Source organism: Daphnia pulicaria, chromosome 5 (genome assembly GCF_021234035.1).
Source record: "Daphnia pulicaria isolate SC F1-1A chromosome 5, SC_F0-13Bv2, whole genome shotgun sequence".
Taxonomy (NCBI): Eukaryota; Metazoa; Arthropoda; class Branchiopoda; order Diplostraca; family Daphniidae; genus Daphnia; species Daphnia pulicaria.
The window spans coordinates 5,541,245-5,567,690 of record NC_060917.1 but is presented as its reverse complement, the minus strand read 5'-3'; the positions used below and the strand labels follow the sequence as shown (position 1 = coordinate 5,567,690).

The window sequence follows — 26,446 nt, the reverse complement described above, 5'->3', positions numbered from 1 at the left end:
ATAGGAGAAAACGAGGTAGCACTTTCTCTCCATTTCCAGCGGGCGTGAGCGATAATACGCCACTACTACATTATTATATTATACAACCGGTAGATTTTATATTAACTCGGCGCTAGCTGGCGCTGGATGGACGTCATCTCAAGCGCGGCCGCGGTGGAGATGCCCATCCGACCGGAAAGGTCAACACTTGATGGTTTTTGAAGGCCATCTCGCCAGTCTATAGATTTTTTTCCAGGGAGGAAAAATGACGTGACCTTCAATGGAATGCTGTCGTGTCGTAATTACGTCCCATCCTCGATAACTGACTCTAACTTTTTTCACCAAAGGAGAAATGAACGTCGTAGATGCCAGTGAGATTTGATTTGATTTCTTTTATATGTGCAGGCACGCGCTTGCCCTGCCAGAGTGAAAGCGCACGAGCGTGAATTCTTAATTTATTTCATTTTTTTCTTCTTTCCTCTTGCGGCTTTATATTCATCTCTCTCTCTCCTTATAGTACAATTATTTTTATTTTTGGAGTTTGTTTCCATTTCATTCTGTGTCACAATTTGTTGGTCTACTCCTCTGGTCAAGTTGATTCTGATTTTTCTTTTAAGGTTCAACGAGTTCACGCATATAATGTGAATGAATGAATTAAATTTTGAATTTCCCGCCGATGCTGCTGCTGTTGGTCAGGCGGGAGAAAGTGCCGGGCTATTTGACGGATAGAGGGAAATTTTTCGGGTGATTCTTTTTCTTTATTTTATTCATCTGGAGCTCTACGCGAATCTCATTACGGGCCGGCGGACAATCACAAAGAGAATGGACGGCCCATCACATCCAAGTACGGACGATGGGGGAAAATCATGTCAAATAATAAAGAAAAAGAAAAAGAAAGAAAAAAGATGGTGAGAGCATCATCATTTGAAGAGACAACACGTATAGGATTTTCTCTTATTTTCTCTCCTTGAGACTCTTGTACAGTGTACAGCACACGACACTCGACACACAGTACATACTATAGATCATTATTCGGGTGGTGAGGTTAGACATTTTCGTTGGCCATCATGACGTGAATTATTGTTAGACGAATAAGCCAACAATTGAGAATAGAGAAGAAACAATAATTGCAATCCAAAAATCCAAAATAGATATGGTAGGCAAATTGGACAGTCTGATGCTAATACAATTTATACTAAAGAGAAAACAGAAATGACGGATCCAGCAGAGGTCGAGGTTATATAATTGCGTTTCGATCATGGCGGCATTCATCGGAGTATATAGTCAGTCAGTCGGTCTGTCCTCTTTTTTTTCTTCTTGCTGGTGGATGGATGGCGTCAGCAGCTGATTAGGAGAAAACGGGGAAAGTGGCCAATTGGAGACGCTCGAAGCGTTGATCCAATTCGTCCACCAGTTTGCGCTGATCGGCTCGTTTCTCACGCAATTGCTGCCGCTGGTGCAGCATCTTCTCCCTTGAACCGCCACAGCCAACCCCCGCCAAGTTTCAAATCCAATTGCCATCGCAAGAAAGAATCAAAAGTAAAAGAAAAGAGACAATGCCCTTAGAACCCCACGAAATCTCTCTCTCTCTCTCTCTCTCGCTATGTTAGATTATCTATTCTATTCACAATGATAATCGATTCGAACCTCTGGTGAATGTAGTGACTGTAGGCCTTTTGATCGTCGTTAGCCAGCAGTTTCCTATTCGGCAACCAATTTATAAAGAAAAAAGCGGATCGTTTATAAATTCTTTGAACCCTACGACTATTATAACAATTCAATCAAAAGTCTTGATTCACCGTAAATTCTCGACGTTGTTGCGGCAGTGGCCGATCTCGGTCAACAGGCGGAGGTTTTCGTCGCGTAAAGACTCCAGCCGCTATTATAATATGGCCAAAAGCGAATGAATTATATAAAAGGTGAGATATAAGAAATATAAAGAAAGAGTTTTTTAAAACTCACCTTGGCGAGTCGGGCTTTTTCCGATTGGTTCTGCCGCTCTTTCCTCAGCAGTTGCTGTCCGGGAAAATCCAAATGCAAACAAACAAATGTGTAGTAGTGTTTTCATTTTCAAAAATGGGATTGAGCTGAGGGATTTTTAATCGAATGACGTGACCGATTGAATTTCTCGACGACAACCATTCGATTTGCAATTATTTTCGGAAAGTAGTTTTATTTTTTTACAAGTGAATTTACAAGAACTTACGAGGAGCTGATAGATTTCCTTCTGGTCCGACATGGTCTCGATATGTTATGCTCGCTGATCTATCGATCAAACAAACTGTCAGCACATAGACGAGTCGGGCACAGCAGTTGTGGCATAAACAAACGACCGAGTTTTATTCGGTTTTTGTTTCTTCTTGACCAAATTGACCCTTTCTCAGTCATGGAAAACTGTTGTTACAGCTACTTTTGTCCAATTTGGCCATTACTATCGAAAAAACAGGCTCATAGAGATGAATTTACCGAGGGAAATAGATTAGACGCCCATCGGTTTCGAAGCGTGCGCGCCGAGCACGGGTGGATCCACACACACACACACACACCACCCTTCTCTAGCCCCCAGGCTACACACTGAGCAGCGGAGTCGACGAATGCTCGGCAGTAAACGAAAGTTTATCTAACAAAACGATTTATTGCAACCGCATAGCGCAACTATTTACAATTTGATTACATGAGCTTTGTTGGTTGAGTTAATTACTTGGCCATCGTTTTATTTTATTTTACAAAAACGTCAATGTTGATCACAACGGTGTTGTTAGTTACTTGGTATTTCACAAAGGTAGTTTCGTCTTGGAAAGTGTATAAGTTTTATTATGAACTGCTTCTTCTTTAGCTTTGCGCAGTGGCAATATCGTAACCGATGAGGGTCTCCCGAGGTGCGATTATTGCTAGTTGAAAACTTTAACCAATACCCCGCCTTGATAGTGTGAAACATCATTGTCAACGGCAATTTTTGAAGGTCCCTAAGGGACGGTTAACAAATAAAATAAATGATTCGAAAGCATGAGTAGACAAAATCTCTCACATGTATATGTTGTGATAAGCATGAAGGGTAATGTTGTAGAATAACCGATTCATGTTGTGCAATAAAATGTGTCAATTAAACAAATCAAGCGGATCAAATAAGTCGACACATTTCAATCCAAATTTAACTAGTTGTATTTTGATTGCAAAAAACGTCACCATATGATAGAATTACCCTAGCATATCACATGAAACAATATTGCAAAATATTTTGCATTTCTCTCCACTAATAAAGTATCGAAGGAAGCTCAAAGGTAAATTGTTTAATATCCTCTTAACAACGTTGGGAATAAGGTCCACCCACCGTGCTATTCGTACGTAGTCTAACCGCGTTTCGTGACGCAAAACAAAACGAGCCCCAAAACTAAAACTGCACAAATTTTAAGGCACTAAACGGAGTAGTTTGGCTAATGAAATGAAGGTCGACACGATCCCGAGGATGCCAATGTGTCGAGGCTTAAGCTTGCCTCCCCACAAGAACCCTGGGATGGAATTGACTGCTACGCCCATATCAGACATCTGTTGTATGAGTGACAATAATTCCTGCAACATCCCGCGTCGAAATTTCATGACATCACTGTCCGATGGCTTCCCAGAATGCAAAGTGTGCCGCCTGTGCTGTATTAGCATGGATATGGTTCTTACAGTCCTAAGAATTCAGACAATTATTAGCATTGGAACTGTTCTCGCTCAGTGTTTTGGTTTCTTCACTTTATACCTCACAATGGCCAGGTACATAGTTGATGCCCAACAGTAGGAAACACCTCTCCAGAAAGTTTTACTTTCTAAAAGGAATTGATTGAATTATTGTTTCGAGAAAGCTTTCACCAATTACATATGCCTTGTTTACCAACTGCTAAAACTTGTTGATCTCCGAACCATGCCAAATGTTCGAGTGGATAATAGCAGGTGTTGATGACATTTGATATAAGGTTGGAGATTCGGATGATTTGGTCTTTTTCACTGGAACCAATCCCATAACTTAGTGTGCGATTGAGCATTGGCAGATCATCAAAAAGCCTGTTGATTGTCCGACTGTTACTTATCTGCCTGTTTTAAATTTTTGCATTAAGTTGTTGTTGTGGGTAAATGAATTTAGATAATTTTTTTTTTCACCTGCCTACTGTGAGGAACTTCTTGGCCAGTGGAGTGTTTCTAGTACCCTGTATTTAAAAGACATTTAAGTGATGCTAGACAAAAATTGATGAAACAGATTAGTTACAGGAAGGTCTGACAGCAAAGTGCAGATGTATCCAGTTATCCTCAAGATTTTGTCTCTTCCTGCGTGGGCATCCAAAAGTTCGCACCATTTCCGCAAAGCAATTTGTAAAGAAAGCCCATCCATTCTGCTGTCGGCATGGAACTGTTGACGACTGACGAAACAAAATTTTTCAGACGTCTTGCACGCTCAGCAAAATCTAGAAGCCTGTGTTCTCTGTTGTAATTTTTATCAAGGTTACAGCAGCTTCTATGTATGTATTATTTTATTTATCAAGTTACCAAAGGTTACAGAATTGCTGATTTGTTGTCCGTCAGCGGTTGTTGTATTTATCATCAGGTAACACTGCAGCGTCATCTAGTCGGACATTTAAAAACTGCTCAGGTAATTCAAGGTTGCAATTCCTTATTTTCGTGTTACTACGCTGAATAATCGCTGATTTTTTGCAGGAAATTGAAATTTCGAAGACTTTTTGTTTATTTTTATTTTATTTACAAGGTTGGTAAGTGGTATAAGTATCGTATAACGTCGCTTTTTAAAATCTGCCATACGAAAATAAGATTTTTAAAGAGCTTTCTGAAGATTTTTTTTTCGTGAACCTTTCAACGTTGTGCACCTTATTCATTTGTATGGGCCTTGATCTTTGTACCGAAAAACCTCGTGACTTGGATTCTGATTAAATTCCGAATGATTTTTCCTGATGAGATTCCAATATATTCTGACTTTAAGATAAAAAAATCATCTTTTAGACTAACACTCGAATTAGTCAAATAATTGTGTCTTTCTTGCGACTAAGGCTATGGAAGCACAATTAACAACTAATAATCCATAATCTTCGATGGAGATTTGTAAAAGAGTAATCTCAAATATGTCTGATAGGGTAAAATCAATGACTTTTTAAGGGCATACAGAAAAAAGAATAATTTTATAATTTTATATTCCTTTGAAAATATTGCTCTGCATTAGGCACATCTTGCAAAGTATGCACTTTAAGCCAAAGAAGTTATTTTTGTCTCTCGGCACCGTTCCAAATCTATTGATTCGGCAACGTTGTCGGACGTCACTTCCTTTCCCCTCGTTCCCATCCCCCTTTTTTTCTTACCTCAAGCCTAACCATTTTACTTGAGCCACAGAGACTCTAGCACACAGGACTTCAACACCGGTGAGTGAAGAGTTGCACAACATTATCTGCTCTCATCTACCTTATTTACGGTTTCTTTGTTGAAATATCGGTTGTTCTTGCATCCCCGAATTCATCTCTTTCATTGTTTCATGAAATTTGTGATTTGTATAAGTTAAATTGTTGGCTTGAACTTAGTACTAAGTTTTGTGTCCGCCATAGCCGGTAGAGAAAGGAACTAATATGGCCGATTTCTCCTTGGTGTTTTTCTCCCGATAGGTTTTTCTTTGTCCACACACAGCCAACCAAAAACCTCTCAAAATGTACTGTGCCAGGATTGTTGCTCCCGTTGCTCGCGCCGCTGTAAGTATTTTGTTTCACTTAAACTACTTAACGGGACATTTTGCTGTGTATTAGAAGGGATAGGCGGTTGGCCATTTAAAAATGCAAATTAGGATTATTTGATTGCATTAAAGGTTTGGTTTTGCTAACTGAGTAAAATGGTACCCAGTACAATGACCTTAACGCCATAGTTGAAGATCAGCTGATGTCCTACTTTGATAACAGCTGATGGCTTATACAACTTGATTCTATGGTATAATTCACTAATATCACTTTATTGTTTTGCTTTGCAGTTGGCCCCACGATCACAGATGTACCTGCGACCAGTGAGCAGTGCTCTGATGGCCAAGCCCTCAGAACAGTCTTTGGTTTCGGCTGCCCCCGTCCGTGCCATCCAGACCTCAGCTGTGTCCAGAGACATTGACTCTGCCGCCAAGTTCATCGGTGCTGGAGCTGCCACCGTCGGAGTCGCTGGATCTGGTGCCGGAATCGGCAGCATCTTCGGCTCGCTCATCATCGGCTATGCCCGCAACCCATCCCTGAAGCAACAGCTCTTCTCTTACGCCATTCTGGGTTTCGCCCTGTCCGAGGCCATGGGACTCTTCTGTCTCATGATGGCTTTCCTCCTTCTCTTCGCATTCTAAATGATAAAAAACAAGAGCCAAGTCACCACCTTGTTAACTCTTTTCCCCTCAAAGATGTTAGTAAATTTCCATTTGTCTAGTGCATATCCCAGTCTGTAGTAATATCGGGAATTTTACGTTAAACATCAGTAACGATCAAGGGGCTGTGTGTGGGATATGTACAACTTTCAACGATGTAAAACCCGAGATGCTGTAGATTGGTGAATACATGAAAAAAACGAGATTATTATAAACAGAACCAGTTAATTTAATTATTGAACGAACGGTACGAACAGAAACTAAGCTGGTAATTGAACTCAACACCTGGCCTTTGTCGTTGACCTTGTGCATTATGTAATTAAAGAAGACCCAACAAATAAAAGCAGAGTTCTAAAGTTAAGTAAGATTGCGTTACATAAATTGATTAAACTACATAAATAAATTAAATACATGAAAAAATAAAAATGAAATAGCCGTATTCTCTCTATCTGGCATCGACGCCATTTTGTGGCCCACAAATGATTTAACGGTCAGGAATTCCAGAGTTAACGAAGAAAGACAGAAAGTTTATCCGAATATAGCGATAACATCTTTGCATGAAAAAAATATTAGACACGAATCTGAAATTGGTTGGTCATATTTACATTTTATAAATTCCCCCCCTTTGAAACCAAAGAGTCTAGGGTTTGAGTGTTGAAAAAAATTCCCATAGGGGGTGTCGGTAGACAGTCGTTGTCAAGTTGTTCACCAGTAAGGTGCTTTGTAGTTTTCATTCCTCCCTTCTTTAACACAACTATGGGCACCAGAGACGATGAATACGATTATCTCTTTAAAGGTATTTCAATTAATTGACTTGATAGTATAACGTGGCGAGAATTTGAAGACTGTAAAATATTGGTGAAACTAGCATTAATTCAAGTTTTATGAAGTCTCGTCAACGACACAAAAAACAAGGCGTATTAATCAGCTGTTCTCGAGTTGGGTAATCTCGCATTTCCTGTAACTTAACCTTTTCTCGTCTTATTTTACAGTCGTGTTGATTGGAGATTCTGGAGTCGGTAAAAGTAACCTGCTCTCTAGATTTACTAGAAATGAATTTAACCTGGAATCCAAGTCCACCATAGGAGTGGAGTTTGCTACTAGGAGCATACAGGTTGATTTCATTATTATTCAGTACAAGGAAAGTTGGAGTTTAACCTCTTTGTTTCCTACATCAAGGTGGATGGAAAGACAATTAAAGCTCAGATTTGGGACACAGCTGGACAGGAACGTTATCGAGCCATTACATCTGCGTAAGATTTCATTCATTCATCTCATGACAGATGACACAAAGGTTAAGTCTTGTTAATTGGTTTCAACTTTTCATAAATTCAGTTACTATCGTGGAGCTGTTGGTGCCCTCTTAGTGTATGATATTGCAAAACATTTGACATATGAAAATGTGGAAAGGTGGTTGAAAGAACTTCGTGACCACGCTGATCAAAACATTGTCATCATGTTGGTAAGAAAATTTCTGCTTGCTAAATTAATAAAAAATCTGTTTCCTCAACATGATGCCATAGTTGAGTAAATGGGATATCAGTCTTTTAATATCTCTACATTTGACTGATAAGGCCCAGCTGTGGTGACTCATTGTGTCTGCTCCTCCCAGTGTAACCACTATAGTAGGCTCTGTATTAAAGTCTGATGTAATTTCTCAGGTTGGAAACAAGTCTGATTTGCGGCACTTGCGATCAGTTCCTACGGACGAAGCTCGAGCATTTGCTGAACGTCACAGCTTGTCGTTCATCGAAACATCGGCTTTGGATTGCACTAACGTGGAGACCGCCTTTCATAATATTCTAACTGGTGAGCTATGTCAACATGACCACTTTCGTTGCATTTCCTGGTCCATATGCGATAGCCATTCACCATTATGTACATGTATCACATTCAGAGATCTACCGCATCGTGTCTCAGCGACCGATGCACGACAGCCCGGATGAAGACTCTCCCCCAGGAAATTCCGGTCCTATTCAAATTTCGCCGACCGAACCCAACGCAGGAAGTAAATCCAATTGCTGCAAGGCGTAAAAGATACTAAAAAGACAGAAAGTCCAAAACAAAAAACGACATCGTCGCTATTCAATAAACGACCGATCGTTCAACCTTTATTCCTCTTCAAAAAAACAAGAAATTAAAAAAGAAAAGAAATTGTATTGATGGAGTGTTGCATTGGAGAAACGAAACTTTTGAAAAAGCAAGGGGAATGAATGTTCTCTAATGTGTCCATATAGAAGCAAAACAAAAAATAAAATTCACTATCGACGATGTGTTGCGCGTGTGTGATCTTGTTATTCGGGACTTTTTTCCGGTCGCCGTTTCTCTCTTTGACTCTCCTTGTTTGATGGGCCTTCCTCTGGCTACTTAAAAAAGACGGCTTTTCGTTTTCAAGCATTTCCCTCCCTTTCTCGATTCCTAAATATATCTTTCTACTTTTTTTTTTTTTTTTGCTGAAATTGTATGCTCCTCCCGTCTTAGAAATAAAGTAAACCATCTCCCGCCATCAAAAATCCCTGCGCTGGTTGAATTCCTTTTTTATTTTATTTTCTAATTTTTGGTAAACACGGGAGGGTTGACCGTTCTTGTTGATTGCAGTGCCTGTCTTTTTTCGGATTAGCAGGAAATCGAATTGAAAGAAAAATTATCATATTTTGGTGTAAAAGCGTCGGGAATTTTTCTCTCTCTTTTCCCCCCGGCTCTCAGTTTCAAATTTCGTGTCGTCTCCGTAAATGGTTGTCTATTCCACTTTTGCTTGAACAGTATCTTTTGACGCAATAATGATAACCGGAAATAAACAGCGATATATATCCCCTACCGATGATGAAAAGATGAAAGAAAGAAAGAAAAAGAGTGCAAAAAGTTTCCTAAATCACACACCATCCCGTAAGTTTTCTCACTCGCCACCTTCCGTGCTCCCATGATACGCAAAGAGATTGCAAATACAGTGATTTAAAAAACATTTACCAGTAAGCATTTCACTTGAAATTGGGTATAACTGAAAAAGAGAAATTGAACAAATAATGTTATTCGTTTCCAAGGTTCCCTCATCGCGGCTAGCCATCATGCTAACCGTCAATCCGCTGCAGGTTTTGTGGCTAAGAGTCATTGCGGCCAACTCAGTCACATTTTTTCCCATTGTGACCAACCTTATTGGACATTTCTGAGGAAAAAAGACCCAAGTGTACTCAAATCACGCGGGCTGCGTGACGTAAATCTCTACAACAATCTTCTAGTGCAGTCAAGTCAATTAAAAAGGCGAAAACTGAATTTTTGGGGAACTGTGCATTCCGAGGAGCACCTTTCGCGCAGCTTATCCAGTTCATACTGGATATCTCATGTTTTTCATGACAATGCTGACGTGGTTTAATTAGATTTTTTTACACTTTTCTTTGTCTTGGTCGGTTTCACTGTTTTTGAGCTCTTCCATGCGTTCAGGCCGACTGCAATCAGAATAAGGAGTAGAGTGACGCCAGCAGCTGGTAATATCCACGGGTTTTCTTTGAGTGTGAAAACCGCTCGATCAACTAGTTCATCAAAAGGTGTCTTGGGCGACGATACATTCTTGGACGGAACATTTTTGTACCATCCCAGCGCAAAATTTTGAAAGGCTTTGCTGTCTTGGTTAGAGAGATCGTAAGTAAATATCTTTCCTTGGCGAAAACTAGATAAACGAAAACATAATTTATCATCAAATTTTAAATAATAAATTATGTCAAATGTCTTACAAAAGGAATGCAGGTACTTGGCTGACATCAAAGCGACTTCCAGTTGAGATCCCATCATCCTTAATGTTTACTCTAGCTAAATTGATCCTTCCTTTGAGCTGGGAGGCAATGTATTCCCACTTGGCTTGGAATTTCATGCAGGATTCACAGTCGTCTCGGTAGCTTATGAAAATAAAACATTTACAGATCAAGCGATAGGACATGTACACTAGTACAGAAAAAATATTCCTTACAACATGACAAACCAATCCCCAGTTGTTGCGCCAGAAGCTGCCTGGGTTAAGTGCTCAAAGGAATCATCATTTAAATGATTAACAGCAGGGTCTTTATTCTGGATAAATGTATCCAACATAACTTCATCATTCAAAGGACCTAAAAATAAAAACCATTAGGATAAGCCACTTAGTTGGACAGTTTTTGCAATGACGGAAGCCTACCATCATATAAAAGTGGGACGCTGTGTCTGAAGTAAACAACAAGTGGTTTGACCGATTCCTTCCCTGAGGTGAAGTTGGACACAAGTGAGCTGGATACTGCCTTCACCACCCAGGCATTTAATGCATCCACAAGATCTTCCCTTATTGAAGAAAGTTGTGATTCCAAATCATCGCAGTCCTTACAACTTTCTAAAACGGATTGAAAGAAAGTTAGCTGTCGATCATTCTTGGAACATTTAATCTAAATCTTACCGCCACGAAATAGGGCGACGACAAATTTTTCGTTGGCAATGAGTTTTTCTAGTTCTACATCGCTGACCTGCTCAAGATTGCCCAATACGTTATTAATGACTAATGACGATAGAAACAAAAAAAGAATGGAACGACACGTCATTTTTTAAGGATCACTTTTTTTCGTTGAACAGCAGACGTCTCTTGAGCTGTTGCCATAGAAACCATCTGAGCAGACGATTTCGCCGGTCTGTCGGAACATGTTGAAATGTTTTACAGAAGCGTGAGGACTTTGGTCCTTAAAACGTTTAATAATGTGTTTATTTTGAAAACCAGAAAATATTGTTCTGATAATAGTCGTAAGAAATGGAAGATTATGTTCTTTGGCACCGACGGTTTCGCCTTAAAGAGTCTCGGAGAGCTGCATAGAGCCATGTAAGTGAATGCCGGTATGGTTGCAAAAACCAGTTTTATATTACATTTCTGAATGAAACAGTTGTAAAAGAATTGCCTCCATGTAGGCAGGATGGAAGTATGGTCAGTGAATTGTCTGTGGTGGTTCCAGCCCCTAAGCCCCATCCCTGCTTGGTAGCAAAATATGCAAAGCAGCATAACCTGCCGATCTCAGTCTGGCCACTTCCAAAGGAAAAACAAAATGATTGCTGGGACTTTGGGGTAGTCGCTTCATTTGGACATCTCATTCCGTCAAGAATCATCAATGGTTTCCCACTGTAGGTGAACCAGTCCAACATTGTAAATTGCAATTCACTTAACATAAATGTGTTTTATATTTTTCCAGGGGAATGTTGAACATCCACGGCAGTATACTACCCAGATGGAGAGGTGCAGCCCCTGTAGTTCATGCTGTTATGAATGGAGATGCAGAGACAGGAGTGACAATCATGCGAATTAAGCCCCATCAGTAATGCAGTTGATTATTTCTGAGGCCCTGATGGCGCTTGTCCAAATGCCTCAATTAACTTGCAAATGTAAAATTCAATGTGTGACTTGGTTGCAGCTTTGATGTTGGAGACATTGTGGCGCAGGAAAGTATCGCCATCGATCCACACATTTCCGCCGTGCAATTAACCGATAGACTAGCCGGAATGGGTGCCAATTTGCTGGTTCGCTGCATATCCGATCTACATTATCATCTAGATCGATGCATTCCACAGCCGTCGCACGGCGTCACATTAGGTATGTTGTTTATTGTCACGCACGGGCGCATCTTGCAACTCTTTTGTTTGTCCTCGCAGCCCCGAAAATTGATGCCAAATTGTCTCACATCGATTGGACTCGGTTGAATGCCGCCCAGATCTACAATAGGTGGAGGGCGACGTGTCACCTGTTCAAACTGCAAACCATCTTCCATGGAGCCAACGTCAAATTGAACGCCGTGGAACCGCCGACGACGGAACCGTTTCCCGAAATGTTGCAAAATCTAGTCGATGTGCGACCGGGCCGCATCGTGGTCGACCGGACGCGGAACCTGCTGTTTGTCCGTTGCCAGGAAGATCAGTGGGTGGCCATCCGATATGTGACGCCGCACAGGCGTCCGGTCATGAGCGCGCTGGACTTCTCCAACGGTTATTTGGCAAAAAAAGCCATTGGCCAGCATTATTTCGACGTGCCCTAGCGAGCGGTGCCGAGCGTTTGTATGTGTGTTCTCTCCTATCGTTGACAAATAGACAAGTTATTATTAACTCCATATGTTAGGGTCTGGCACACGTCGGAACGTATTAAAACGTCACCCCGCCGGGAGAGAGAAACAGATGGAGGGAAATGTTATAATAGCCCAACACACGCACACACACACACACACTCTGTAAATCAATGACCAGTTGAAGCTCGTCTCAGCGAACCCGGGGGGGTGATTATGATCTATGGAAGCCAGTGCCAGTCGTCGACACCCTTCCTTTCAGCGGACAACCATGTTGTGTAGGCCAGTCGGTAGTACTACGCCTTCGATAATCACATTATGGAGCAGCGGCGGCGGTGGCGGTGGCGGCCAGTCTGTTGCCGCTACCAGGCAGAGAGAAAAAGAAAGAAGAAGAAGAACATGGGAGAATCATTATTATGGATTATCGACTCTTGTACCGTACGCTCTGACGCGCCCAGCTATCTGTATACTAGTAGTCATGGAAGGCAGGTAGTGTGTGTGTATAGCGGCAGCCCGCAAGTGCTCCAACTACGATCGTGTGTGGCAAAAGAAGAAGCGGTTCCCTCCGTTTTTTCTTTTTGGGGCGTCAGGAACCAGTTGCCCTGCGCATCCGCCGGGAGAGAGAAAACGGCGGAAAAGAAACGGTGGGGGGCCTGAAAGTGGGGTGGAAGAGCTATTGGTGACACTGGGTGGTGTCCCACCCGACCGGCAAGTTGACGGACACCACCTCTCTACTAGTAGTACTTGTCTGTCCTTCGGACTGAACAAACACATCTCTCATCGTGTGTGCTCTTTCTCCAGCGGTTGAGGAACGTTTTTGTAACTTCTCTCGTGTGCAACCACTGCAGAACGGCGTCTACTTTCTATAGGAATTCCATCACAGCGGTAAGTTGAGATTTATTCCCATTTCCATCGACATTTTTTTTTTTTTGACGTCATCGGGAAATGTTTTCCCGCGGGCGGGTTTTCAATTACGTCCTTCCCCCCCTTACCTACGACATTTTCGTGGATCTAATGTCACGCCGAGGGTTTTCTCTCTTTTCTTTCTGTTTACTCAATTCCAAGGATTTAATTGGCAGCCGCACAAATTTGGAAATTTTCGGGATTTTTTATTTGGGCAACATTTCACGTCGCAACATTGATTGAATCAGGTCCCGGCGTCGGTACAAATCTTTCAGTGTCAGTATTTTTCTAGTGGGGAGAAATCAAAAGGAAATAAGGAGGACGAGGGGTTACAGGTCCTGTCGTGTAAATAAAAGGGAACGAAAAGGGAACGAAAAAAAAGATAAATCCCGTTGCAGTTGCGCCTTAATTAGCTCTGCATTCACATCTGCTCTGACGTCTTGTTTAACCACATATCCTAGTCTCTTCTTCTCCTTTTTTCGAATGGAGATCCTTATTTTCCGTACCCCTATTTCCCTGCGGCGGCGGCGACCGACATGGTAACACGATGATTGTAGACGGGAAGGCTCCTGCGTGCTTGACTGCCTGCCTGCCTGCCGCATATGGAAATAACCCGGTCGTAACTTTTTTTTGTATTTATTTTATTCAGTCGTCGGCTTGCAAATCAATGGCTTCATTAACAATTGATAAACCGGCGGTGAGGGGGTTGTTGTTTGGTTTGTGCGCCTTAACTTTGCGCGGCTCGTACGACATTTGCACATGTTCTTTTTGGTGACTCTCGCCAGTGAGAAGAAAAAGAAGAGTTTTCTCTCTCTGTGTGTGTGTGTGTTCAATGGCGAGCCTAGTTGGGAGACAATGGCTCATAACTCTACGTTTTCTACTTGTGTGCCATTGTGCCATCATAAAGTCGTCGTATAGGCCGACCAAAGTCGATGGGCGGCAATCTTTTCCTCTTTGCCCCCGCTCTGCCGTAAGTCGAAACGTACAAGAATAAGAGGATAAAGAGAGTCGCCATAGTTGTGAATTCCACTCGGCACTGGCCATTGCAACACTTCGGAAATGTACAACCAATGGCCAAGTTAAGACGTTAGACGGCAGAGCGAAAAAACGGACGTTGCCCGTGGGTCACGCGATCCAATCAGCACGTGCCAGCAGCCCTTTTGTGGAAATCAGGACTAATCCCAAACTTTTTCTAGAGTTCCATCGGCCATCGGCATTTGAAATGGGTTGAAAAACTCGTGAAAAACCAGGGGTGGCCCCCTGCAACAGCGTAGCGAAATAAAACTTGTCGCTTTCGATTACTTTTGGCGCTTTAAAAAAAATCCATCGATCCTTGAAAACGGCAGCAGCAGCAGCAGCAGCAGCTCTCCTATACGCTACACGTAATAACAACGGTTTTTACATTGAGCAGCGAAATAAAATAAGGTGACAGACTGGTGGAGGGCGAAATAAAAGAAAAGAAAAACGGAGAGCAGCAGCAACAGAAAAAAAGTTGATCTAATAGAGAGAAACACGAAGCAGGCGGGACTGGAGGACGGACCAAACGGGGCGGAAGTGTTTTTTTTTTTTTCTCTTCTCCCGGACTGGATCGTGACGGAAATCGGTCAAGTTCTGTTTTTTCTCTTTTTTGTCTTTTCTGTTATTTTATTTTGGCCATAACTGTCTGGGCATTATTAGTTTGGTTACACTTAAAGATAAAACCCTGTCGAATAGGACCCAGGAGATGTGTGACGTTTTATTTAAGGAGCCACCACCCAACCCAGCCCCCCCAAAAGCGCACCCGAAATGAGCTCTTGGCAGTTGCCGGTCGCGTCCGACTTAATTGACAGAGTCTTGGGGGAAATCTTTGGGCCCATCATCTCTCGACTCATCCGTCGTGACATTCACCAACTACGTCGACTCGATTCGTTGGTGGCCGTTCCCCTTTTTTTCGGCGCTCAAACTGCCAAAGAAAAATTTTCTCTTGAACGGCGGCGGCTGCGGGCGGATCAATCTATACACCCTCCTCGTCTCTCGCCTTGTGTCCTCAACACTACGTATATCAGCCGATCCCGCGGGAGAAGGTGAAGCTTTAGCGGTCATCGCACGTCTTCATCCCAACTCTCCGATGCCGACGGAAGAAAAGAAAAAGAAAAGAAGGAAAACCTTAGAAAGGATCGACTAATACTATAAGATCTTTACATCCTGTTTGCCGATCGTGATCGATCCCTAGGCAAATAACTTAAACGCCCAACGACGACGACGTTTTCTTTTCTTTCCTTCAGCGATGCTGAGAAAAGCTACACTCTGTGTGTGTGTGCAATCCATTAAGTTTCTTTTCTCTTTTTCTTGTCTCTCTTCTGCAACAAACACTTTCGCTTATCGGGTTCTATTCTTTTTTCCGCTTCCTTGATTGGCCGTCCTCGAGTGACGTTTGAATTCGCCGCGCTCTGTTTTCCGCACGACGAAAACGAATGTCATTCCGGCGGCTAATGCCCTGCTAGCGATACGACTCTACTGCTGCTGCTGCTGCTTATAGACGTGTGTGTGTTGTCTGTCACAAGCGTCAGGGTTTCTACTTATCATCGACACTTTGATCTTCCACGTATCCTCCTTCTTTCTTTCTTTTAGTCCTTTTTTTTGGGGGGGCAGGATCTCTACAGTGAAGATATGAGAGAGTTGAGGAAGACTTAAGTTGTTAGTCGGGAGACCTTAGAAAAGGCGAATGAAATTTCCAAGGGGGGGGGGGGAAACGACATCAATTCTTTGTTGTTGTTGTTTTTCCAGGGAGGCGAACTGTCAGGTCTAAATTGAATTAGCGCCTGACAATTTCCAAAAGTCGATCGCCGTGACAGTGTCATCACACACAATCGATTGTGTGTGTGCGGATATTTCACAAAAAAAGGGGAATTTGAGCGACGGAATTCATCCGCCGTAGCACTGGACATTTGGGTGGGTGGGGTTGGAGATTGTCGAAATCCAATAATTGGGGTGGGGGCCATAAGTTACGAACAAGTCCAACGACAACGATGATGCCATTTTGTCGTCGGCGATTCATGTAGGGAATTTTCTTGTTACTATTCCGTGAACGTGAAGTTGTAGAAAGCGATGGTGGGGCTCACGATCTCACGATGGGGGGGAATAAAGAAAAAAGGGAATAAGTTTGTCTCTGTCAAAGCCTGGCAATTGGATTTGGAATGGGAGGCATTAGACGGCCATGAATCGAGTCTTGTCCAGCTGCTGCTGGGACTACTAGTCGTCTATATACTTTCACCCTATAATCTCGTAATAGTATCATTTCTTTTTCACATTTTTCTTCTTCTCCCCACTCCCCCCCCCCTCCTGCGGCCTTCAATCCCAAAGTGAAGCCTCGTGAATGTGATGAAGTCAAAGAAACGCCTCACAGTGCGGCTCGTGATCACGAACGAGACGACGACGAACGACGGTCCTCTTCTTATTCTGAAATGCACGGGTCTCTCCGGTCCCACCAGCTCAGCCAAGGGGAGCGTGTACGTGCCAGCGAAGTCCTACTACCCAGATATAACTGCCAAAAGATTTGACTCCCGATTTTCTTCTTTTCTTTCTTTTCTTTTCGCCGTGATCGGACCAATAAAAAAAAAAAAAGTCCGCCGTGCAAAATTGGTCATTGCCGATGATATCGCCGTAACTTTTCTTTTTGATCCTCTTTGATCCTCTTTTTTGTTTCCTTCTTCTGGGGGTGGCCGGAATTCATTCACGCAACACGCAGCTTGGCAATATCCGTCAAACGTCGCCCCTCGTTTTACAACCGCTTGAAAAAGAAAAAAAAAAGAAGAAAGAAAAGACAAGGAAGAAGAAGAAGATGTTGCCTGCCATTTTGTTTAGGTCGTTTTTTTTGGCCCATCTCGTCGTTTGTTTTATTGTTTCTTGACGGTCGGGACAATTAGATTCTTCCGTGTTTGGCGGACACATTCGATCGCGTAGGCGATCATAGCGCAGAGCTCGCCACTATACACTATATACGCTCCAATCGATCGCCACCTACCGAAAAGGCGGACTGGGCCATCAATATCCCACCACCACCACCCCCATCGCCAATGTGTACAGTATGTGTGAGGGGGAGGAGGAGATGCGCAACGCGTTTCATCATCATCGCAAACACCTCGTCGTTGGAATCTAACCGTCCGTCCGTCCGTCCGTCGGGGAATCAATCTCTATTTTTAATACAACGGGACACGCCAACGACGGGAGAGCCCCCCTTTCAAGAAAACAATCATCGATCGCCCATCTAATCCGCCGGAAGGGATGGCCAAATTTTTTCATTATTACCTGCTACTTTTTTTATGGGGAGAGAGAGGCTAAAAACTATCGATGAGTGGAGAAAATAGGACGAAATTCCGTTATTGACTTTTTTGATTCGACACAAAATGGAACTGAGGGTCGATAAATGTTCGTGAAATCAGAAAAATAGGAGGAGCTGCACAATGTTGATTTATGCGGACACATACACATCACAGGCCTATTGACTGTGAAGAAACAATGGGGAGGGGTGATATTGTACACACAAAGAAAGAAAGAGGAAAAAATGTGCTGTGTCCGGCAGATGAAGAAAAGTGTCCACCATCTTTTTCGTTCCCCGCCATCCAGTCGGCAAATATTGGACTATATATAATATGACCGGAAGACTTTAGATACACACAGACACACAGAGAGCGGGATAGATAGCTATATCCTTCATATTGACTCTGCACCGTTTATTTATATCAAAATGTAGTGCACTCAGGTTTTTCTCGGAGAGGGGAGAGAATCCGCCGGATGGGTGTGTCAATGATGCCCCAGATAAAAGACATTTCTGGCCTTATATTTATTTAATATGAAATTTTTTGTTTTATTTATTTATTTTCAGAAATGACATGCTGGAATCGAAGCTTGCCCGGAAGATGAGATTCCATTGCGGAATTATTACAAGCCTTGTCGTCGTCATCATCTTTCATCTGGCCGGCCCGACGACCGCGTCAGCAACTACTCTAACCGAGCCGGCCAACACTTGTCTCAAGCCGTGCGTCTGCAAATGGAAGGGCGGAAAGGAGAGCGTTTCCTGCCACCAGGCAGGCTGGACGGAAATCCCATCCAGCGGATTGGAGAGCACCATTCAGGTTATTCTTTTGATTCGAATATAATTCACCCCCTCCCAAAAAAAGAAAATGTCACACAATGTCTGCTGGTCGTGTATTATTATTATTTAGGTGCTGGACTTGAGTGGTAATCCGCTCTCGCAGCTGGCGGCCAACGAATTCCGCCAACTGGGACTGACTCATCTCCAGCGGGTCATTCTGCAACGTTGCGCTCTTCGGCACATTGACGGAACGGCTTTCTACGGATTAACCAATTTGGTCGAATTGGATCTCAGCCACAACGTCTTGTCGTCCATCCCGACCCAGGCCTTCCAGTTCTTCCCCGAACTGCGCGAGCTCAAACTCAACGGCAACCCGCTCCTGCGATTGGCCGGACAGACCTTCGCTTTGGCCACCAAATTGGTCCGTCTCGAGATCGCCAATTGCCAACTCAATCACATCGATCAGAAAGCGTTTCACGTAAGGTTTTTTTTCATTCAGCCAAAAGATTTTATCGCCTTTCGCCACACACTCTCTGGTAATCGATGCTCACACAATCCGCCAATCCGTACAATCCGCAGGGTTTAGAGCTTCTCGAATGGCTGCGGCTGGACGGCAACTTGATTGAAGTGCTTCCGACCGCCACGCTGGGCCCGTTGCGCACCCTGAGGGGCATCGATCTCCATCACAACCCTTGGAACTGCACTTGTCCACTCCGGCCGCTCAGGTCATGGCTGGCCGCCCGCAACATGCCCTTCTCCGTTCCGCCTCTTTGTCTCTCGCCGCAGCGACTGCGGGGGCAATCGTGGAACCGGATGCCGCTCGAGGAACTCGCCTGCTCGCCCAGAATTCATCCGGCGGATTCGTTAGTCCAGGTCATGGTCGGACAGGTGGCCAACCTCACTTGCCACGTCCAGAGCAATCCGGAAGCTTCCGTTTTGTGGTTTTTCGCCGAGCGCTTGATTGTCAACTTGACGACGCCGGAAGAGACTCCGCCACCGACGGCAGTCACGTCCAGCACATCCAACGCCAACGTCAACCAGATCTACTATCTCCGCGAGATTAGCGACAGGATCGACAGGACGGACAAGACGAGCACTTTGGTGCTGGCCGCCGCCCGGGAGCAGGATTCCGGATTCTACGTTTGCCAGGCCACCAACCGGGCCGAGCGAGTGTCGGCCAACATCACCTTGCTGGTCAAATCCAACGGCATCGACTTGGCCGCCGGCCAACTGAGTCGCGGACTCACGGCCGGCCTCATTCTGGCCATTTTCGGTATGTTGATCTTGGTCCTGTTGATCTGCTGTTTGTGTTCGCTGAAACGGGCCCGGATGCACGCGAGTTTGCGCCACAGGCGGCCCTCCATGGTCATGGGAGTGGCCTCCATGAACGGGCAGAACTCTGGCAGCATGTTCGACAAGCTGGATCAGATGGATCACTTTTTGCGCCGCCAGTCTACCGCCTCGGACAATTACAAGAGCCATCAGAACGGATCGGCGTTCAAATCCGGCGCGATGGACAGCGCAGCCATGGAGAACGGGACCGGATCGTCGTACGAGCCCAAAGTGGAGACGCGATTATTCCAGGACAAGCAGTGGCTGGTGAACAATCAGCCGGCCAAACCCTCGCCCGAGATTAAGCTGCCGACCAACGATGCGGAAGTGATGACGGAGCCGATGATGATTGATGGCCAGCACCGCCAAATCGCCATGTACCAAAACAAAGTCAAATTCAATGCGGATGCCGAGAATCAACAGCCGAATCGCCGCTCTTCCATCCTCAAGTCGGACAAGGCGACAACCTCTCCGAGTCCGTCACGCAATTATCCGGATCTGGTGGACTTTTTGCCCGAGGGCGACTATTCGCCCGGATCCAGTGACATGACATCCAATCAGGATGACATGGAATTGATCCAGCTGAAACGGGAGACGCCGCCCATCTTCCCGACCGCGCGCTTCCACTTTCACCACCGACACGAGCCGGCCTTCCCTCCAGCAGCTGGGCGGAGGGCCATCCTTGCTTCGTCGGGCACTTTCAGTCATCGACGGCGGCTGTCCGACTGGGAACTGAACGATCTGGACGACGACCTGCAACAGGAGCCCTCGCCGGCCACCATCTTCTACCCGGCCCAGCACGTCGTCCCACCTTCATCGGGCAGGGACAGTTTCGACTCTGAGCTGGATGGCGGCGGCCAAATGGAGTTGATCCGCCGTCACAATTCCGAGGAAGTCTTTGACGAGGACTTTCACCGCCGCTACGCCTACCACACGGGCCAGCTGAATCGGTTCCTGTTCGAGTACCGGGCCCTGCAGAAGCGGCTGGCCCAAATGCAGGACACGTGGGGCCGATGCCTTGACGACGAGTCCATCGATAGCCGGCCCACGGTCCGCCACCAGCAGCATCTCCGCCAGCAGCAGCAGTCCCAGCCTCATCATCATCATCTTGCGAATCTCCCGCACGTCCATCAACGGCCTCTGCGTCCCATTTTGAAAAATCGATTGCCCCGCCATCAGACGAGGAGATGGTCGTCTGACGAGCAGGAGCCGGAAGGCATTCTGGATCTGCCGGAATTACCAAGCGACAGCTACCAAGTCCCTTCGTCCGTCGTTGACGAGCTGTATTACAGTTGATAACCCTCCTCATCCGTCATCAGAGTCTAATCATGTACAGAAACGACGACGACGCAACTTATTGCCTTTTTTTTCTGCCATTTGAGATTGTCGACTGCCATCGACGACGGCCAAAAGGAGCCCGGCGAAAAATTCCCCCAAACCCAAACCACCAAACCAAACCAAAAAAGGCGAAAAAACATGAATGCAATTAGCTCTCCTTCTTCTTCTTCTTCCGTCCTTGTAATTAGCTCGTCCCATCTCGCCTCTTTCCTGTCCCTCAAATAATAGTGTGTTGTACCATTCAGATTTATTACGAGCGACGTTGTGTGCCTGCCACAGTCCTAGTTATCAGGATTACCGTTTCCCGATTGGCGCATTACCATTTCGTAATGAAGGGATTAGATTGCCTTCCGCTGCAATGGAGAGAACGAAACAGTTTCGCCACCATCACCACGGCTCGATTGCCTAGACGGACGACGGCCCAGTTTTTTATTTTTCTTTCCTATTCTCGTTTCCCGCCGAATGTTTTAAAAAAGGGAAATTGGGTCGGGAATTGTATTTCATTTTGCAGGCATGTACATATGTATATAAATTAAAGTGCGATATCCTCACACTCTTACCGAGGCAATAGACACGTGCGAAAAGAAATTGTATATATATATCTCTTCAAAGTTGATTTAAGTTGAAAACAACATTTCTCTGATAATTATAGACAGAGGCGATCAGATGCAAGGCGGCGACGAATTTCTCTAACAAGATTTTTCGAGATTGGTTCAAACTTTTTATATCTTCTCATCGATGCGCATTTTTTTTTTAATTCCCAGAGTGGGTGGGTGGGTGGGACGTGTGTGGGTGATTCAATTCAATTCAATTCTCGGCGGACAAAAGATTCGGGGAACTGACCGCGCCGACCGGATTGACAATCTTCTCCGTAGAGCCAGCCGTTGCCCACTGATTCAATCACTCGGACAATATCACCTTCCTGTCGTTGATGGATCGATAACAAGACGAAAGAGTGAGTGAGAAAAAAAGTTATCACATTATCAAAAAAGAACATCACTCCAAATACAATTTTTATTTTTAAGTCGTCGTCACCACCCCCAGTTGAATATTTTCTTACCTTCAAACTCAGATCGTGATCAGTTTCGGCTTCGAAGGCGTACAAGGCCACTGCCCGATTTGACGATGACGGCGGAGCGTCTCGGCTGGTCTCCACTGGCGTCGGTGGGGCGTCGAGGCGGACGTAACTCAACGGGAACATTCCCTGCGACGATCCAATCGACCCCTTACACCATTCTTCGTTAACTTGAGATAATACCACGATCCGCTCTCCTTCCTGCAGATATGATGATATGTTAATTACAGTCGGATGTGTCAAATATCCTTAAGGGGAGAAGAAGGAGCCGGGAGCGGGAGGAGACGCTCAAAAAGTGTTGTCTCATCAGTATTCTCTCGCGTTCTCTCTCTCTTCACGTGTGTGGATGTCTTAAATACAAAAGGATCAATAATGTCCCTGCGTGCGGGATTATAAACTGAGGAACGAACGGACGTCATCGATGCAGCAAAGACGCACCGGCGCTCATGCAGAAAACCTTTCTATAGTTTCACTAACTTTGTGCCTCGGGAGGACACGGGTGAGATCCGTTTGAGGAGACGCGGAGGGAGTCTCAATCCCCGCACCAAGTTTCCCGGCGCCACACACAAACCACACGAGGGATTTGTGTGTTGTACATGTTTCACGCCGCTTCTCACCTTAAAGTTAAGATCTCCGGGGTGTGAACTCTGGTAATCAAAGAGAGCCACTGCTGATCCAGCGTCAGGGCCTACACCCAACTCGAGGGACGGAGGAGGAGACGACGACGTCAGCGTCGGGGCGGCGGCAGCAACAGCGGCGCTGAGTGATGAAACGAGCAGGAACGACGGAGGGGCCGGTGGCGGAATGCACGGCTCCGGCGGTGAATAGTCATCGGCACCGACCGTGACGTCTAAATCAAGCAAATCGGCCAGGTAAGGAGACGACGATCGCGGTAGTGGTAGTGGTGCAGCTGCTGATGGAATGGAGGAGGTCATCTTTTCCAAGACTTTTAGGTGAGTAGACGATTTGATGGCCGGAGGGGGCGGTCTGGATCGATTCGGCCGGATAATCGTCGGCATGGTAAACGGTTTCACGTTCTCTGTGCAACAACAACAACAATGCTGGCATTTAGACACGTGACGGGCCGACACATAGAAATTCGAGGATGAGGGCGTTATTCGATATCGTGTTTACAATCTCTCATCGCGGCCAAAACAACAACAACACCCCCCGACTCATTCCTTCATATTTTTTCACGTCCAACATGTTGGCAAGAGAGCTTACCATTTCTGACGGGTGCGGCCAGAGTGACAGCTGTTTCACTCCAAGCGTCGGGCTCGCTCTCAAATCCACTTTCGCTTCGCGTCATGGTGCTGAACGCGCCCTGGGTCCCGCTGCTATCCGATCCAAAGCTCTTGAGACTGAGGCAGTCGCTGGATGATCGGCCGGGAGTGGGCGAGGTTGGCGGCGAATCCCAATTGATAAGAAGATCGGGGGCCGTTACAGATGAGGTCAACGGAAGCTGAGCTTGTTTTCTCGGCTGAGAAATCATTCCAGCGAAAGCCACGGCATTCTGCACTGCCTTGAGCTGGGCACTGGCCTTGGGTGGAGGGGGCCTTGGTGGAGCTATTTTCTTCTTACCCGGTTCTGAACTTGGTCGTGGAGGTGCCCTGCTGCTAATCAAAATGAAACAATTTATTCACAAGATTAAGTCATGAGGAAAACACCAAAGGTGAACAAGGAATTCCTAGTATTTATCCTTGTGCACAAAACAACATGTAACTGACAAAAGGATGTAACGTGAACCTTGAAATTGATACTTTCATGGTTAATTTATGCAAGTTCTCAGTTCAAATGAATTTTTTAATAAGGAGATGTGTTCTGCCTGGAGGCTACATGCGTGGTAACAAAGAAAGGATTGTCCTGATTACCTAGATGATGCCGCAGCTGCATGTTGCACATGGAATGTGTTGACTTTTGCAATGTTTGATGGTGGCGGGGGAGCAGGCCTCACAGGGGCTTTGACTGCTGTGGAAAAAAAAGCCAAACCAACATTTTAGCAAAACAAGTTTTATCAGATGGCAATGGGAAAGATTGCCTCACCATTTGACGATAGAGTTCTCTGCGACATTGGTTAAAATTATAAATTCGATGTAGAATAAAAGAAAAAACTCAAAGAGCCACTGATAAAACTACTTTTTGGCTAAAATAATATTCGCTGTGGAAATAAAGATGTTAAAATAAATTTTGGTGAAATTAAAAAAGAAATAAACAAAGAGAAAGAACTCTCGTATCCCCCTCACTACCAAGTCTGCGACCAGCCGACCACCAACTGAAACAGCTGACACAAGCTAAGCGTACGACAACGATGGCCTATTTTTTTCGCTTCCGTTAGCTCGCTAGAGTGAGCTGCTGCGCCGATGACCGTTGGTGGCGTTGGAAAAAGAGAAAGAGCTTTTTAAAAAGAGAGAAAATTAGGAGAAAATGCTGTAACCGCTACTCAACAATAGGCAAATTCGTGAGAGAAAAAACATGTTTTTTTTTATCTCGCTTTCCTGTTTTCACTTTTTTCGCGTCACTGAACCTGCAACAGCAAAAAAATGTGTTGAATGTCTCCAGCCAAAACTCGTTTGTCGGGAAATAATCTAAAGAAAACCATACAATTTTGTTTTCCAACGTTGATTAAATAAGAAATTTCATTCATTAATTTGAAATTTGAAATTAACCCTTTGGGCATTTTGTTCGTTGATGCGCATCGGTTGATTTAAAAATGCAATGTCGCAATTCTCACAGTCTGCTGCTGCATATCAATAACATCTTTGTTTGAATAGTCAACAAATTAGTCGCTCATTTGATTGAATTGCGTAAGCTGACCTGTTATTATTTTATCGGCACGATGTTTAAATGATTTATTTACTCTTTTCTCTAGGTAAGGATTTTCCCGCGTTAATGAAAAAGAATATAGACATGGGTTCCACGACTCGATCAAGCACAAGCAGCAATGCTGGATCTGGGCCGAACCAAACAGTAGCTGCACGGGAAGCTTTCCAGGTCCTGTTGGAGTTGTCGAAGCTTCTTAATACAGGATTGGATGCTGAAACCTTGGCCATTTGTGTCAGACTTTGCGAAAATGGAGTCAAACCTGAAGCCCTTTCCCTCGTCATTAACCAAGCCAGACAGGGGGTTTCTAAAAGTACCTCATCAAGTAATCTTGCTACAAATTTTGATGCCAAACGCTAATATTGTGTCATGCAGTTCTTCCTTTCTGAACCAATAGCACAAAAAGCACATGTATCACTAACTTCTCTTTTGGGTGAGAACAAACTTTAAGCTGTACAGATGATGAAATCTTTCTTACTTTTCAATAAAGAACTTGGAAAACTCTCAAAAGCTAGTTACAAATTTCCTTGTATTATTGTTTTTTTCCTTGTACTGATTGTTCTATAAGTTAAGTAAGTCTAGAAACTATTTAAAACATTGGAATGCTGAAGTAAAAGTAAACATTAAATGGCTTTCTTCAGTAGTAGTAGTCTGGAACTGGGGAGGTAACAACCTTGATAAAGTCTTCGTATTTCACTGGTGCATTAGCCTTTATGTGTGCTTCACGAAATATTTGTTCAACTAACAAAAAGAAAATGTTACAGATTTAATATTTATTTACTAAAATGGTAACTATACTAAAATACCTTCTTTGGTTGACAGCTTTTCTCCCCAACCACAAAGAATGTGGCGCAACTCTTTATAGGAAATAACACCTCTACCATTTGTATCGGCAGCTCTGAATGCTGCCTGTATATCTTTTGATGACTTTTCTTTCACTGTATGAGCATGCATGACTTCTAGGAAGTCAGCAAATGAAATTTTGCCATTCTTCATATAAACCTTGAGCTCAGGTGGTGTTGGACTTGTTCTAAGTGATCTCATGATGACCATCAGAGTTTCCATAGTTTCAATATATCCATTTCTTGCATACAGAGAGAAGCAATCTCTGAATTCTGGGAAGAACATTGCAACAGAGTGTTAACAGGGCATATACAACCACTTACAATTATAGTCTTACCTGCAATATCTTGTTCTTTAAAATGTCTGGCCTGCATGAAGTAAAATTCAGAATCATTAGGCATTCATACTAACAAAAAAACTAATTTACTAACCATTTTAATGATAAAAAAACCAAGGATACAGAACAACAATGGGGAAACTAAGGTTTAATGGGGTTTATTGCACTTTCAGATAACGGATTTCGAAAGCAGCCGATGTTTAGCTGTCAAGTGTCAAAACAGGATTTGCGGCAAGTCCAGATCTAAGTTAAAATATCTGCAAATGATTTTAAACGCATTTTCTTGTAAAATAAAACGATGAAAAATTCTTATAAATAT

At 44.2% G+C, this 26,446-nt stretch overlaps 8 protein-coding genes and 1 non-coding gene across 13 annotated transcripts; 4 read left to right on the top strand and 5 right to left on the bottom strand.

The window, feature by feature from the left end:
* Positions 1 to 674: 674 nt before the first annotated feature.
* On the bottom strand, positions 675 to 2,516 carry LOC124341431. The gene is made up of 5 exons (XM_046794532.1): positions 2,186 to 2,516; positions 1,942 to 1,995; positions 1,779 to 1,858; positions 1,627 to 1,680; positions 675 to 1,451 (listed from the first exon to the last, which is right to left on the bottom strand). Exons 1-5 carry the CDS (start codon positions 2,216 to 2,218, stop codon positions 1,328 to 1,330), a joined length of 345 nt encoding a protein of 114 aa, XP_046650488.1. The 5' UTR covers positions 2,219 to 2,516; the 3' UTR covers positions 675 to 1,327.
* Positions 2,517 to 2,813: 297 nt separating this feature from the next.
* Positions 2,814 to 2,953, top strand: LOC124341640. Its single transcript, XR_006918556.1, has one exon. It is a non-coding gene; the product is annotated as a U4 spliceosomal RNA (small nuclear RNA).
* A 170-nt stretch (positions 2,954 to 3,123) lies between these two features.
* Positions 3,124 to 4,614, bottom strand: LOC124341296 (peroxisomal membrane protein 11C-like). The gene is made up of 6 exons (XM_046794342.1): positions 4,507 to 4,614; positions 4,229 to 4,439; positions 4,123 to 4,169; positions 3,857 to 4,056; positions 3,725 to 3,791; positions 3,124 to 3,655 (listed from the first exon to the last, which is right to left on the bottom strand). The coding sequence occupies exons 2-6, from the start codon at positions 4,349 to 4,351 to the stop codon at positions 3,388 to 3,390; spliced, it is 705 nt and encodes a 234-aa protein (XP_046650298.1). The 5' UTR covers positions 4,352 to 4,439; positions 4,507 to 4,614; the 3' UTR covers positions 3,124 to 3,387.
* Positions 4,615 to 5,252: 638 nt separating this feature from the next.
* Positions 5,253 to 6,554, top strand: LOC124341414 (ATP synthase lipid-binding protein, mitochondrial-like). Its single transcript, XM_046794513.1, has 3 exons — positions 5,253 to 5,387; positions 5,625 to 5,708; positions 5,981 to 6,554. The coding sequence occupies exons 2-3, from the start codon at positions 5,667 to 5,669 to the stop codon at positions 6,329 to 6,331; spliced, it is 393 nt and encodes a 130-aa protein (XP_046650469.1). The 5' UTR covers positions 5,253 to 5,387; positions 5,625 to 5,666; the 3' UTR covers positions 6,332 to 6,554.
* Positions 6,555 to 6,850: 296 nt separating this feature from the next.
* LOC124341321 (ras-related protein Rab-11A-like) lies at positions 6,851 to 8,505 on the top strand. Its single transcript, XM_046794378.1, has 6 exons — positions 6,851 to 7,145; positions 7,342 to 7,463; positions 7,529 to 7,602; positions 7,685 to 7,811; positions 8,011 to 8,158; positions 8,247 to 8,505. The coding sequence occupies exons 1-6, from the start codon at positions 7,106 to 7,108 to the stop codon at positions 8,381 to 8,383; spliced, it is 648 nt and encodes a 215-aa protein (XP_046650334.1). The 5' UTR covers positions 6,851 to 7,105; the 3' UTR covers positions 8,384 to 8,505.
* A 1,110-nt stretch (positions 8,506 to 9,615) lies between these two features.
* Positions 9,616 to 12,212, bottom strand: LOC124341450. Its single transcript, XM_046794553.1, has 6 exons — positions 12,108 to 12,212; positions 10,767 to 10,836; positions 10,515 to 10,703; positions 10,311 to 10,449; positions 10,078 to 10,239; positions 9,616 to 10,013 (listed from the first exon to the last, which is right to left on the bottom strand). The coding sequence occupies exons 1-6, from the start codon at positions 12,210 to 12,212 to the stop codon at positions 9,716 to 9,718; spliced, it is 963 nt and encodes a 320-aa protein (XP_046650509.1). The 3' UTR covers positions 9,616 to 9,715.
* A 255-nt stretch (positions 12,213 to 12,467) lies between these two features.
* Positions 12,468 to 21,663, top strand: LOC124340868. Its single transcript, XM_046793615.1, has 4 exons — positions 12,468 to 13,290; positions 18,173 to 18,422; positions 18,513 to 18,860; positions 18,962 to 21,663. Exons 2-4 carry the CDS (start codon positions 18,180 to 18,182, stop codon positions 21,008 to 21,010), a joined length of 2,640 nt encoding a protein of 879 aa, XP_046649571.1. The 5' UTR covers positions 12,468 to 13,290; positions 18,173 to 18,179; the 3' UTR covers positions 21,011 to 21,663.
* On the bottom strand, positions 21,534 to 24,386 carry LOC124341109 (uncharacterized protein B0303.7-like). 4 transcript variants are annotated; one of them, XM_046794041.1, is made up of 6 exons: positions 24,171 to 24,386; positions 23,999 to 24,095; positions 23,352 to 23,743; positions 22,745 to 23,166; positions 22,113 to 22,328; positions 21,534 to 21,974 (listed from the first exon to the last, which is right to left on the bottom strand). In XM_046794041.1, exons 1-6 carry the CDS (start codon positions 24,196 to 24,198, stop codon positions 21,855 to 21,857), a joined length of 1,275 nt encoding a protein of 424 aa, XP_046649997.1. In that variant the 5' UTR covers positions 24,199 to 24,386; the 3' UTR covers positions 21,534 to 21,854. The 4 variants fall into 4 exon arrangements, with proteins under 4 accessions (XP_046649997.1, XP_046649999.1, XP_046650000.1 ...); XM_046794043.1 differs by having other exon boundaries at positions 23,999 to 24,092; XM_046794044.1 differs by having other exon boundaries at positions 23,352 to 23,740; positions 23,999 to 24,092.
* A 1,073-nt stretch (positions 24,387 to 25,459) lies between these two features.
* Positions 25,460 to 26,364, bottom strand: LOC124341386 (calmodulin-like). Of its 2 annotated transcripts, XM_046794480.1 has the most exons (4): positions 26,222 to 26,364; positions 26,128 to 26,158; positions 25,754 to 26,062; positions 25,460 to 25,688 (listed from the first exon to the last, which is right to left on the bottom strand). In XM_046794480.1, the coding sequence occupies exons 1-4, from the start codon at positions 26,222 to 26,224 to the stop codon at positions 25,585 to 25,587; spliced, it is 447 nt and encodes a 148-aa protein (XP_046650436.1). In that variant the 5' UTR covers positions 26,225 to 26,364; the 3' UTR covers positions 25,460 to 25,584. The 2 variants fall into 2 exon arrangements, with proteins under 2 accessions (XP_046650436.1, XP_046650435.1); XM_046794479.1 differs by lacking the exon at positions 26,222 to 26,364 and having other exon boundaries at positions 26,128 to 26,191.
* Between the last annotated feature and the right edge of the window lie 82 nt (positions 26,365 to 26,446).

Coding starts and splice junctions, on each gene's coding strand:
- LOC124341431 (XM_046794532.1), bottom strand. CDS start 2,218: ATGTCGGACCAGAAGGAAATCTATCAGCTCCTC. Junction 1,681..1,778: donor AACAACGTCGAGAATTTACG/GTGAATCAAGAC, acceptor GTTGCCGAATAG/GAAACTGCTGGCTAACGACG. Junction 1,452..1,626: donor AGTCACTACATTCACCAGAG/GTTCGAATCGAT, acceptor TGGCGGTTCAAG/GGAGAAGATGCTGCACCAGC.
- LOC124341296 (XM_046794342.1), bottom strand. CDS start 4,351: ATGGATGGGCTTTCTTTACAAATTGCTTTGCGGAAATGGTGCGAACTT. Junction 4,057..4,122: donor AAGTTCCTCACAGTAGGCAG/GTGAAAAAAAAA, acceptor AATTTAAAACAG/GCAGATAAGTAACAGTCGGA. Junction 3,792..3,856: donor TCAACAAGTTTTAGCAGTTG/GTAAACAAGGCA, acceptor AATTCCTTTTAG/AAAGTAAAACTTTCTGGAGA.
- LOC124341414 (XM_046794513.1), top strand. CDS start 5,667: ATGTACTGTGCCAGGATTGTTGCTCCCGTTGCTCGCGCCGCT. Junction 5,709..5,980: donor CTCCCGTTGCTCGCGCCGCT/GTAAGTATTTTG, acceptor TTTGCTTTGCAG/TTGGCCCCACGATCACAGAT.
- LOC124341321 (XM_046794378.1), top strand. CDS start 7,106: ATGGGCACCAGAGACGATGAATACGATTATCTCTTTAAAG. Junction 7,146..7,341: donor ATACGATTATCTCTTTAAAG/GTATTTCAATTA, acceptor CTTATTTTACAG/TCGTGTTGATTGGAGATTCT. Junction 7,812..8,010: donor AAAACATTGTCATCATGTTG/GTAAGAAAATTT, acceptor GTAATTTCTCAG/GTTGGAAACAAGTCTGATTT.
- LOC124341450 (XM_046794553.1), bottom strand. CDS start 12,212: ATGCGGCCCGGTCGCACATCGACTAGATTTTGCAACATTTCGGGAAAC. Junction 10,837..12,107: donor CGTTGGCTCCATGGAAGATG/GTTTGCAGTTTG, acceptor GGCAATCTTGAG/CAGGTCAGCGATGTAGAACT. Junction 10,450..10,514: donor CGTCCCACTTTTATATGATG/GTAGGCTTCCGT, acceptor TTTTATTTTTAG/GTCCTTTGAATGATGAAGTT.
- LOC124340868 (XM_046793615.1), top strand. CDS start 18,180: ATGCTGGAATCGAAGCTTGCCCGGAAGATGAGATTCCATTGCGGAATT. Junction 18,423..18,512: donor GATTGGAGAGCACCATTCAG/GTTATTCTTTTG, acceptor ATTATTATTTAG/GTGCTGGACTTGAGTGGTAA. Junction 18,861..18,961: donor TCGATCAGAAAGCGTTTCAC/GTAAGGTTTTTT, acceptor TACAATCCGCAG/GGTTTAGAGCTTCTCGAATG.
- LOC124341109 (XM_046794041.1), bottom strand. CDS start 24,198: ATGTCGCAGAGAACTCTATCGTCAAATG. Junction 23,744..23,998: donor GCAGCTGCGGCATCATCTAG/GTAATCAGGACA, acceptor CATTTTGATTAG/CAGCAGGGCACCTCCACGAC. Junction 22,329..22,744: donor CCGGAGATCTTAACTTTAAG/GTGAGAAGCGGC, acceptor TCATATCTGCAG/GAAGGAGAGCGGATCGTGGT.
- LOC124341386 (XM_046794479.1), bottom strand. CDS start 26,191: ATGCCTAATGATTCTGAATTTTACTTCATGCAGGCCAGACATTTTAAA. Junction 26,063..26,127: donor TAAAGAACAAGATATTGCAG/GTAAGACTATAA, acceptor TGTTCTTCCCAG/AATTCAGAGATTGCTTCTCT. Junction 25,689..25,753: donor AAAGCTGTCAACCAAAGAAG/GTATTTTAGTAT, acceptor TCTTTTTGTTAG/TTGAACAAATATTTCGTGAA.